The sequence below is a fragment of the Phoenix dactylifera genome, chromosome 3, assembly GCF_009389715.1.
Source record: "Phoenix dactylifera cultivar Barhee BC4 chromosome 3, palm_55x_up_171113_PBpolish2nd_filt_p, whole genome shotgun sequence".
Taxonomy (NCBI): domain Eukaryota; kingdom Viridiplantae; phylum Streptophyta; class Magnoliopsida; order Arecales; family Arecaceae; genus Phoenix; species Phoenix dactylifera.
The window spans coordinates 6,557,392-6,569,752 of record NC_052394.1 but is presented as its reverse complement, the minus strand read 5'-3'; the positions used below and the strand labels follow the sequence as shown (position 1 = coordinate 6,569,752).

At 40.7% G+C, this 12,361-nt stretch overlaps 1 protein-coding gene across 1 annotated transcript; it reads left to right on the top strand.

Annotated features, from left to right (window-relative positions):
- Nucleotides 1–1,122: 1,122 nt before the first annotated feature.
- LOC103701112 (phospholipid-transporting ATPase 1-like) lies at nucleotides 1,123–11,973 on the top strand. The gene is made up of 7 exons (XM_008783087.4): nucleotides 1,123–2,916; nucleotides 3,429–3,735; nucleotides 7,390–8,098; nucleotides 8,201–8,324; nucleotides 8,453–8,672; nucleotides 10,880–11,338; nucleotides 11,585–11,973. The coding sequence occupies exons 1-7, from the start codon at nucleotides 1,470–1,472 to the stop codon at nucleotides 11,811–11,813; spliced, it is 3,495 nt and encodes a 1,164-aa protein (XP_008781309.2). The 5' UTR covers nucleotides 1,123–1,469; the 3' UTR covers nucleotides 11,814–11,973.
- The last annotated feature ends 388 nt before the right edge of the window (nucleotides 11,974–12,361 follow it).

The window sequence follows — 12,361 nt, the reverse complement described above, 5'->3', positions numbered from 1 at the left end:
CAATCTTTCCCCCGGGTTGTGATGGAGAGAGCCCTACGGCAGGCGGCGGAGGTATTTATGATGGCCTCACCGATTTCACCTGAGAGGGATAGGGATATCTGGGGTACCTGTATTGCTGTTTCAGCATCCAGGTTTAGCTACTTTTTTTGGGTACCCTCACCCCCTAGTTATCTTAAGGTAAATTTCGATGGTGGCATGGCAGAGGATGGCACCTCTGGGGGCGTGGGCTTTGTGATTAGGGATCACATAGGCAGTTTTGTGGCTGCTGGAGGACGGAGCACACCTGGCATGACTGCCGTAGGAGCGGAGTTGCGGGCTGCCTGAGAAGGCATTTTATGCGAGACGGGTGCTGGGGGCCCGATTGCCTCTGCCTCGAGGGTGACTCTTCCACGGTGATTGACTGGATACAAGGTGTCGATATATATAAGGATGGCTATCCCCCTAATACGGGACATGCGTAAATTGGTGCGGGAGCTGACCTTCTGTCAGATATCTCATATATATCGGGAGACGAACAGTGCAGCAGATTGGGTCGCCTCCTATATTGCCCGGTACTCTGGGAAGGTTTTCTGAACTAGCTTAGAGTGCATCTCACGCTTCTTATTTTGTTTAGTTTCTTTTGATATGTCAAGTTGTATTCATGTTAGAGGTATATGAAATGAAATACCGTTTTGATCCAAAAAAAAGAAAAAAAAGAAGAAGAACGAAACAATTCGGGCTCGTTTGGTTCGCGGGAAGCATTTTTCCTCCTAGGAATATAATTCCTGGGAAACGGATTCCTACGAAAAAGATGCCTAGGATAGTACTTTGGCATGTTTGGTTGACAATGGGAAAGTGACAAATTTCCAAAGTGCTTATGTTTGATGAACCACCTATTTTTCTAGAAAAGTTATGTATAACTCCTATTATGCCTTAATAAAAATTAGATCTTTAATACCTTTTTAATGCTTTTTTGTCTTTTTCTTTTGAAAACTCCAAATAAACCAGAGGTACTTCATTACTTTCTCGTTGACCATAGCTCCCTCTCCCTCTTTTTTTTTTTTTTTTTTTTTTTTTTTTTCCGCTAACGAAACAGCCCTTCAGAACCCCGCATCCATCCCACCAGTTCTATAACATTTCTCCGTGAGACTGATAAAATATTATTTCTTCACTACGGAATTGCTCCGCGGTGGATCCCTCCCTCTTTCTTTCAGTCTGTCTTGGTGGAAGAGAAGACCTCTGACCTTCCCGTCGCGGCGCCGTTGCTTCATGGTTCCGAGGGCCTTCTTCTTTCACACGGACAAACACTCCTCTCGCTGTCTGGTCCAAAGCGACCTGCCCTCTTTCGAGCTTTGCTCTCCTCTCCGTGCGACGCGTAAAACATAAAATAAAGCAGACAACGTCTCCTTCGCATCCACCTCCCATCCCGTCCACCATTATCTTAGTTTCACGCCCTTATATCTCCTTCCTCCCCACTTGCTACCTCCCACATGGTCTCTGACTCCAGCTCCGAACCCCGCCACGAACCCAACCCCATTCTCCCACTATCTCGCCCTCTCCTCCCCGCCCCCAATTCTTCTGCTCCTATGGACCTGCAACCCGACCCCGCCGGGTCGGCCGCGACCCAGCCCGAGTCCCCCGACGCCCGACTGGTCTTCGTCTCCCATCCGGACCGGACGGCCACCCAGCACCGCAGCCCCGCCGGCAACGCCATCCGCACCACCAAATATAACTTTATAACGTTCATTCCGCGAAATCTCTACGAGCAGTTCCGCCGCGTCGCCTACATCTACTTCTTCATCCTCGCCTGCATGAACCAGATCCCCCAGCTCACCGTCTACGGCCGCGAAACCGCCTTCGTCCCCCTCGGCGTCGTCCTCTTCCTCACCGCCGTCAAGGACGGCTACGAGGACTGGCAGCGCCACCGCTCCGACAACCGCGAGAACAACCGCTCCGCTGCGGTCCTCCTCCCCTCCGGCGGACAATTCGCCCCCAAGAAGTGGAAGGACATCCGGGTCGGCGACGTGGTCCGGTGCGAGGCCGACGAGACCATCCCCTGCGACATGGTCCCCCTCTCCACCGCCGACCCCACTGGCGTCTCCTACGTCCAGACCATCAACCTCGACGGCGAGTCCAACCTCAAGACCCGCTACGCCCGGCTCGAGACCGCCGCCCTCCCGCCGGAGTCCTGGTCCGCCGCCCTGATCCGATGCGAGCCCCCCAACCTTAACATCTACGGCTTCCAGGCCACCATCGAGCTCGACGGCCGGCAGATCGCCCTCGGCCCGACCAACATCATCCTCCGAGGGTGCGAGATCAAGAACACGGCGTGGGTAATCGGCGTGGCGGTGTACACCGGCATGGAGACTAAGGTGATGCTCAACAATTCCGGCGCTCCCTCGAAGCGGAGCCGCCTCGAGACCAAGATGAACCGAGAGATCATCATTCTAGCTGTGATAATGCTGCTTTACTGCACCTTCATCGCCACCGCCACCGGTATTTGGCTCCACGCCAACCGGGACAAGCTCGACACTCTGCCCTACTACCGGAAGGCGGACTTCTCCCATGGCGGGGAGAGGAATTATTTATACAGTGGCTTGGCGTTGGAGATCCTCTTCGCCTTCCTCAAATCCATCTTTAGCTACCAGAATTTCATTCCTATCTCGCTCTATATATCCATGGAGATCTCGAGGCTCTCGCAGTCGTACATGATGACCCAAGACAAGAGCATGTACGATGAGGCCACCGACACCAAGTTCCAGTGCCGGGCTCTCAACATCAATGAGGATCTTGGGCAGATCAAGTATGTGTTCTCGGACAAAACTGGCACCTTGACAGAGAACAAGATGATGTTTCGGTGTGCGAGTGTTTGTGGCGTCGATTACAGCAATGGGGAATCTCCGGTGCCGGGCGAGGTCGCCCCTCATCCCACAGTGGGTAGGAGCAATTGCTATATTTATCTCCTTGTGTAACTTCTACTTTAATGCTCTGTGGTGCTGCGTTTTCTTTGAATTTTTTGGGGTATTGGTAGAGATATTTCATGATCCACTAGGTGAATTCTGGATAAAAAGGTTCAGTTTTCAACACCATGGGAAGATGGCGGCCCTTTGTCTTTCACATGTGCTTAGATTGCACTTTGGTCGTGAATTATTTGAAATGCTTTAGTCAATGGTACAAAATTACTCTGCGTTTTAGGCTAAAATGGAATGTTTCCACAAGCACTAAATATTGATGTCTAATAACCACATCCCTATTTGGGGCCAAAAAGCTTGCAAAAGCCCTGTACTCATGCCTCACTCTGCCTACCAGTTATGTCCTTATTTGTATTCTTGTATTCACATGCAGTCGTTTCAAAGTTCAACTGTATATCTATGGTTTTGACTATAAAACTTCTTATAATGTTTTCCATGTAGTTAAGTTGATGGATAGTCTTGTTCTCTTTGGAACAGTTGATGGTCAGGTTAGGAGGCCAAGGAGGATGGTCAATACTGATCCTGAGCTGTTGCATCTGTTGGAAAATGGGAAAGTGACCATGGAAGCAATTCATGCTCACAACTTCTTCCTTGCTGTGGTGACATGCAACACTGTTGTGCCACAGATTTTGCCGACATCTGACCCGGCGGTGAAGTTGATAGATTATCAGGGCGAGTCCCCTGATGAGCAGGCACTGGTTTATGCAGCTGCGTCCTATGGATTTGTACTTATAGAGCGAACCTCTGGGCACATTGTTGTTGATGTCCTTGGAGAGAGGCAGAGGTACTCTTTTCTTTCTTACTTGCCACTTGATATGCTCCATGATTTTATCCCATTATGCTCCCTTCATCAGCTGGTGCTTGCTGTAGCAACATTTCAAGTAGAACTGATAATTCTAGATCTGGTTTTCCTTTGATCGTAGCATGTTACCTTATTGCTTTGGATGATTGCATGTTTATTGACTTCAAGCAAAGTTATGAGCACACCAGTCATGGTTTTATTGATTGAGGGTGGTATAACACATGGAATTGGATATAAGTAGTCTTATGAGTTCAAATTATCATTATGGAACCTTGAATAAAAATCAAATCTGTTCTCAAAATGATTAATAGGTTAAAAAGATGAAACAAAATCAGGAGCAACGGATGATCCCAATACGGGAGCACATCGAAGAGGTGCCATGTGGAATGGGTTTGGTCGTCAAGTTCTTCTAGCGATCCAAGACATCACCACTGCTGACATGCTTTAAAAAATTAGCTTCTACCTGCGACATAACTTATCCTAATTCAGATCTTTATGTTACTTTGTCTACTTCAGTCTAAACATCTTCACAGGCAGATTATTATCCATATTTTTATCAGATTTTAGAGGTGATCGCTTAAGCAATCCTGTCCTTACCCCCTCCCACATGTATTTGGATTCCATATAAATAGTATTGGTTGGTCGGGTTGTCTAAGTTTTTCCTTTTCAACTAGGAAGGTCAGATCCCTCGTACCTTTTGAAAATTTACCAGCAAATGGCCAAATGTCCCCCTTTTTTTTAGAACATAGTGTTGATTGAGAGAATTAAGATTTTTTTTTTAGTTAGAATTCTTTCGTACATCACGATCCAAACAAAGCCCTGTACTTTGATGGTATTCCTGCCATTCAAAGCTTTCTTGTACTATAGTGCATTTATTCTTGATTTAAAATTCTCAACTCAATTAAGCTTTAATTCCAAATTAGTTGGGGTTAGCTATGCTTCTCCTTCATCTAACTCAGTTTTGGGCCATATTTTCGGGAGATGTTGAGATGTCAAGTTCTTCTTTAATGTCTAAATCCATATAATTTTCGGTCTACCTTTGCTTTCCTTCTACATATATCAAATCACTTCTTCGTGCTAGCGCATAACCATCTAAACTTTCATTCTCTCAATTTGTTCTTAATTGATGCTACTTCTACTTTGTTACGAATGACTTCATTTCTTATTCTATCTTTTTTTTTATTGTAATACATCCATCTTAACATTCTCATTTTAGTCATGCTCATTTTGTAGACATCTTATTTTTTTAATTGTCCAACATTCTCCACCATGAAGAATAGTTGGTTGTATGAGTTATCCTATATTTTTTTTTGAATTTGGCAAATATTCTACGATCATATAATATTCTAGTTTTACTTTTCACATAATAATTGATCCTAAATTATTAAAAATGATCGCTTTCAGACACTTCATGATCACCTTCATCTCTATCCTTAATTTTACTAAGATTATATTCCGTATATTTCGTCTTGGTCCTACTTACCTAAAATTCTTGGATTCTAATGCCCTCATCTATATTCCAACTTACGGTTAATCTGTTCAATCCTAGTTTTGTCCATTAAGACTATATCATCTGCAAATAGCATGCACCATGGAATAGATATATAACTAGCATAAAAGAGTAAGGACCTAGAGCAGATCATTTATGCAAACCTATTGCCATTGGATATTCCCTAGTATTACCTCCATTAGTTCTCAAACTAGTAAACTCTCCATCATATATCTTCTAAATCACATTAATATATTTGTGAAAAACTTCTTTCTTTTCTATAATCTACTGTAGGACTTCTCTAGGGACTCTATCATATGCTTTCTCTAGATCAATAAAAATCATATGAAATTTTATCTTTTTCTCTTTACTTTTTCATTAACTTTTAAAAGAGAAAAATAATTTCCATTGTCGAGCTTTCTGGCATAAAATCAAATTAGTTCTCCAATATTTTTGTGTTGCACCTTGGTTTGTGGTCAGTCACCATCTTCCAAAGTTTCATAATATGGCTTATTTATTCCTAGTTTAGCAATTAACAGGCAAAAGTAAACCTAATGCAGACGTGGTTTCTGTATAATGATCTCTAATATCTGTTATCATCTCTAAGAGAGGTCACATATTCTCATTTAAGTCTGCATTATTTGAAATAATTTTAGAGTTGTATGCTTGAAGTTTGTCATAAGTCCTGGTCACTAGCTATGCACTGTATTACTATTATGCACATAATGCCCATGCTTGTTTGTATATGGCAAGACAGTATGTGCTCAAACAGATGAGGAAAGAAAAATTTGGTGCAATGTAAATATAGTGAGAAATTAAATTCTATTTCCCCACCTTGAATATGCAGGCTCTCTACATATTGGCATTTTTTTGCACTTAATGCCGATAGATTTCTCTGAATGTTTTGTGAACTGTTGCTAATTCAGTTGACCATTTCTGAAGATACTTGTGTTCATCCTGTCGAGCATTATGAACCCATGCATGCCCTATCTGATTTGCACATTCAACTCCAAAATGTCGGGTGTATTGCCTATGTCATCCATCATTCACCCTGTATCTACTGCAATAGCCATCAATATTCACCTTGATTCCTTTTGCACAGGCCAAGGATTGAGAAATTTGAGTAGCAATTGAAATGGAAAATTTGATAAAACACAATTAATTTAGAGTTTCTTAACCTTTCATGGTCGATTATTTCCCTGTTAACTTTTATTCCTTTTCTTAAAACTTTGATGATGGCATTGCCAATCTTGCAATGTAGGTGTCACGGTATAGATACTGTAAACCCAGACACATCAAGGTGAACTCCGTCTGCATGGATGCCCCTTTTTCAAACCAGTTTCCTTCCATGAGCCTCACCATCATGGGTTGCTGCTAGTGGTGATTTTGCTTGCTGGAAGAAGCCGATGGCGTGTTAGAATCATCTTGATTTTTAGGATTAGATTATATCCTCAACATAGGGGGGTTAGAGAATTTCTAAAAGCCATTTTGAATTAAGTATTTATTTGCTCTGGTTGGATTCAAAGTCTTTTAATTGGCTGTCAACACTCATTCTTTGTACAAAGTTCTTTATCTCCTTGAGCATCAAAAAAGGAGGATGAGATGGTGTCCCTCTGCATAGGCCTCTTTGCTTTCCAAGAAAGCCACTTAACATCCATTCAAAGTAACTGAAAAATCTATTCACATAGTAATTCTCTTAGTCCATAAAATGACAGATGGGAAAAGCCTAAGCTATGTAATGCATTGGCAGGAAGGTCTGAGCTCAATTATATGCCATCTTAAGTCTGATTTGCATCAACATTGTGTTGAGAAATGTATGACCACATTAAAATCATCTAAAACCTGTGTACCTTGAAGTATGCACTTTGATAGTAGACCATGATCTTTCCCACGGCATGTTATAGTATTGCAAGTTTGCAACCATTATTCTGGTACTAGCCATGTCAGTAGCACCACGTAAGAAAGTTTGGTGGTTGTCATGGCAATAGCAATCTCATCAGTAGCATTCTTCTGGTAGTGGTGCTGGTGATACTTCAGCAGCAACTTTTACATATGTAGCTTAGAGTTTGTTACTAGCTTTTCTTTTCACAGAACCATCTTTCACTTACAGAATGTGAATTTCGTGATTTATGTTACTGGCAATGCAGGTTCGAGCTTTTGGGCCTTCATGAGTTCGACAGTGACCGCAAGAGGATGTCAGTTATAGTTGCCTGCCCTGATAAGTCAATTAAGTTATTTGTGAAAGGTGCAGACAGTGCAATGTTCAGTGTTCTAGAAAAATCCCATGAGTTGGACATACTGCATGAAACTGAGAAACATCTTCATAGCTACTCATCTTTGGGTCTCAGAACTTTGGTTATCGGTATGAGAGAATTAGGTACCAAAGAGTTTGAGGACTGGCAGTTTACTTACGAGAAAGCGAGTACTGCATTATCTGGAAGGACAGATTTACTCCGCGATGTTGCACTCAAGGTAGAATGCAATCTCCAGATCTTGGGAGCCACAGGAATTGAAGATGAACTACAACAGGGCGTGCCTGAAGCCATAGAATCTCTCAGGCAAGCAGGAATAAAGGTTTGGGTTTTGACAGGGGACAAACAGGAAACTGCCATTTCCATTGGCTATTCATGTAAGCTCCTAACGGATGCAATGACCCAGATCATTATAAACAGTCATTCTAAAGAATCCTGTAGGAAGAGTCTTGAAGATGCAATTTCCATGTGTGAGAAACTAACATCGGTATCTTCCAGAACACATAATACTCAGGGGGCAATGGATCCAGGTGGAATTCTTCTTGCATTGATTATTGATGGGCCTTCATTGGTCCATATTCTTGAAACTGAACTGGAAGAAGAGGTAAACATACATCATAGCATGGTTAGTGTTGAAGCTGTCCTTCATTCTTTTCCTCTCCTCTTTATTAATTCTTTTCTTGCTTCACTTAATTGGATGGTGCAGTTGTTCAAAGTAGCCACAACATGTGACGTGGTGTTGTGTTGCCGAGTGGCTCCATTGCAAAAGGCTGGAATAGTTGCACTTATGAAGAAGAGAACAGATGATATGACTCTTTCTATTGGAGATGGTAAGCATTCTCTCATTGCATGGGTTCTTCCTATATTTCTTCGAAAATAAAATTGCTTGTGAGTGAGGCTTGTGTTATGAATTAGTTGCATAATTTTTTTCTTTTTCGCTTTTCCCCATTAAATCCAGGTGCAAACGATGTTTCAATGATTCAAATGGCTGATGTTGGGATTGGGATCAGTGGCCAGGAAGGACGACAAGCTGTTATGGCTTCAGATTTTTCCATGGCGCAGTTCAGATTTTTAGTCCCTCTTTTACTGGTCCATGGCCATTGGAATTACCATCGTATGAGCTATATGATCCTGTACAACTTTTACAGGAATGCAGTCTATGTGTTCATGACTTTCTGGTAAGCCTTTTTTATGATACTTAGTTTTCATACAAATTTATTCCTCATTATATGCATCTGCAAGATCTCACTTACAGGGATAAATCTTGTTATTTTGGAGGGATTTTGACTCCCCATGATCTTGTGAAGGTCATGGTACCTTGAAAAGGAGATAACACAAAACAGAAATGAAAGAGAAAGATAACTTATAATGGAGAGTTGCTAGAGTAAAAACTATCAATCATTAAATTCTTTTACTACCTCGACATATTAAAGAACACAATCACATTTTTGAAGTTTAAAAACGGGGGAAAGGTTGATGATGGGACAAGGTTGTATCTTTTGCTTGAAAGAAGGATTCACCTTCCTTCGTGCGAATCCACTGTCGGATTGTGCAATGGTTGCTTCGAGAAATGTGCAGGCGGATGACTAGAAAGGTTTGGAGTGCTTTAAGATCTGTGTGGAGCATGATCCGATGGACGATGTCGCGAAAGAAGATCAATCATTCTTTCATGCGAAAGATACAACCCAGACCTGTTGATGATTGAGGAGCTTGTTCGACTTGTCTTTTTTCCCTCTTTTTCTAAACGAACAGCTTGTTTCTGAGTTGTTGCCATCTTCTTTAGTCCTTCATAGATTCTCCAAACCTATCAAGCAAATGCTTGATGTGGCAAAATGGGTGTATGTGGACCACAATTTTTTATAAAATTTCCTCCGCACATAGAGGCTGTCCCTTCTTTTTTTGCTTGTAGTTTTCCATTAAAATTGATTTTTCATAGGCCCATCATATGGGTGTTTGTTGTAGAGTGTAGTTTAAGAAAAATTATCCCCCTTAGAAATTAATAATCTATAGAAATCCCAAGCTCACTAAATTTAGACATTCAACATTTTATATGAAAACTATATTCTTTTGAACATGTGTCTGTACATATGTGTATATATTGTAGCAACCCAAGACCTTATATAAAAGGCTAGCTAGAAGGTGCTATTTGGGTTCCTTGGCCCTATATATGTGTCCAAGATCTAACTGGTGTATAACCGATGTGGAACCAAATGCATGCCCACATGGGTTTTTACATGCTCCTCTTCTTTATGCCTTGATGTTCTGGTCAGACTAAGGGTCTAAATCCAGTCAAATCCAACTATACATCATGATTAGCCTGTGGTCAGTTCCAAAAGTACCCGTGTTGTAGTGCCCCATAGTCCATATGGGCCATAGGTTGGGTCCGCTCTAAAATCATTTGTAACATCCCGGGACTTCACCTAAAATGGCTAGAAAGAAGGTGTTATTTGGGTTCCTTCGCTTTATATAAGTACCCAAGATCTACTTGGTACATAACTGAGTGTGGGGCTAGCCAAAAGATTGTTAAAAATGGAAATAATTTATCTTGGAAATAACTATCATGCATTATATACTTTCTAATGTTGTAGAGATTTTGTAATATATTTAATACCTTGCATATTCTCTGGGCTATGCTTATGGAATGTGCTGCTATGTCACGTGCCCAGCTTGAGTGGAGGATTAGGGGTGTGACAACTATGAATATTTAATATCAGAAGAGTTGCAGATAAGGTGGACAAGGCCTTAAATTGGGAAAGCATGTTTCCTAAGACTAAAAATACTCAAGGTTTCTTAAGATTAGTATCCCCATGTCTTGGCCCAAAACAAGTTTTATATATCCTGGTCATGTAATTAGTCTCTTGTGTAAAACACTGGTATTTAGTGGTTTCAGTGTTCATGGATATTTTCCTCATTAATAGGTAAATTTTTAAATATTTATGAAAACATAGTTATTGTTAGAATTTTTAAATATTTTTAAATATTCATGATACATATCAATGTGATAAAGACATTAGATAATATTTGCATGATTAATTTACTTGACATGAGCTATATTTGTCAATGATATCACATAGGGGTGAAAGACCATTATACCCTCTTCAGTGACAGTTTAGTTCAGCCAATACTATTGTGTTATATATAAGATGTTGCAGATTCATGCATACAGCATCAACATGTAAATTTATTCATGTATTTGAGTAGCTTAATGTGGCCCCATATACACTTATATTGGTTTATAGCCATTCTCAGGACAGATGCTACATTTTACCCAAACTAGTAAAGACCAAAAAGAGGAAGGTTTCTGCTATGCTATTTTTAAATCATTGAGCTAGTTTTATATGTGATTTAATATGAAATAACTGAACTCATAAGCTGTTTACTGCAGGTATAATTTTTATTCAGCATTCAGTTTGTCAAATACAATCACTGACACGAGTGGGCTGCTATATTCTGCAGTCTATACTGCTCTTCCAACAGTTATGGTTGGAATTTACGACCAAGACTTGAGTAGGAGGACTCTTTTGAAGTACTCCCAGCTCTATGGACCTGGGCTTAGAGATGGAAATTATAACCTGAAGTTGTTTGTGTTGATCATGTTGGACTCCCTTTGGCAAAGCTTTGTCTTGTTTTATGTCCCCTTATTTGCCTATAACCATAGTAGCTTAGATACTTCCAGCTTAGGAGACATGTGGATTCTTTCAGTGGTCGTGTTGGTTAATGTTCACCTAGCAATGGACGTGTTTCGGTGGAACTGGATTCTGCATGCAACGATATGGGGCTGCACGGCTGTAACTTTTGCCTGTGTCATTGCAATAGATGCCTCACCTTCAATGCCCGGTTACTGGTAATTCCACTCGACTTTTGGTTTACCTGCATAGAATTTTTTTTCTCGTAATGGAAGATGTTTAGGTTGGCATGTCGTATATATGTTATGCTTCGTGAAGTTTACTGCTTGTACTGATGATATTTGCTTAGTAATGTTGCAAGAGACGAAAACCATGCATGCTGGCTGGCATATTTCTAAATATATGTATGCGAAACAAATTTTGCTGTCCTTCATTAAAATGTTTGAACTTTATTTTTGTGTCAGGGCTGCCAATCATCTAATGGCTTCCAAGACATTTTGGCTCTGCTTCCTCTGCATCTTGGTGCTAGCCTTGCTTCCACGATTTGTGATTAGGGTATTCAGTGCATACTTGCAACCTAATGATATTCAGATAGCTAGAGAATACGAGAAGCTCGAGAAGCGATATGATCGCAGTGCTGTAGATGTTTCATCAAACCCATCTGCAAATCCTCAGCAGGAGAGTACCTGTTAATTTTTGTTCTATTTGAAGGCATCCTTGCCCTCCCCCTTGTTTTTGTACAGGAGGAATCCTTGGCAGGCTATTTTAAATGGCATATGCCCCCCAGGTCATGTCTAACAATTTATTTTTTAATCAGATACTGATTAGCATCAAGATGGATGGCTTTTATTTAGTCTTACACTCTCAATACAACAGCATGAAAGATGGATGCTTTGAAATGATGAGGTGGTAGATGGTTCGTGCTGCACTTTTGTCTGAATAACTGCTCTCTGTTAACCCATACATTCTAACGAAATTAGAGTGCGAACACTTTTTCACCAAGAGTCAGATTAAAACTACCTTTTTTTCTGGTAATTTTAGGAATATGTATTTTGCGTTAGCAATATATCACCTAAATAAGCAAATAAATCTATAATTATAATTAATAGAAATTTTTAAAAGAAATAATATATATATATATATATATTTTCTTCGGCATCAAATAAATCTATTTTATCACAAAAAAATCTATTTTAGCACAAAATAAATCTATTTATTTAATATATTTAAATTATAAAATT

Bases quoted from the DNA above. Each gene is read 5' to 3' on its own strand.
- LOC103701112 (XM_008783087.4), top strand. From the start codon at position 1,470: ATGGTCTCTGACTCCAGCTCCGAACCCCGCCACGAACCCAACCCCATT. The intron at 8,673-10,879 runs GTAAGCCTTTTT...TGTTTACTGCAG, and splicing joins TATGTGTTCATGACTTTCTG to GTATAATTTTTATTCAGCAT. The intron at 11,339-11,584 runs GTAATTCCACTC...TTTTTGTGTCAG, and splicing joins CCTTCAATGCCCGGTTACTG to GGCTGCCAATCATCTAATGG.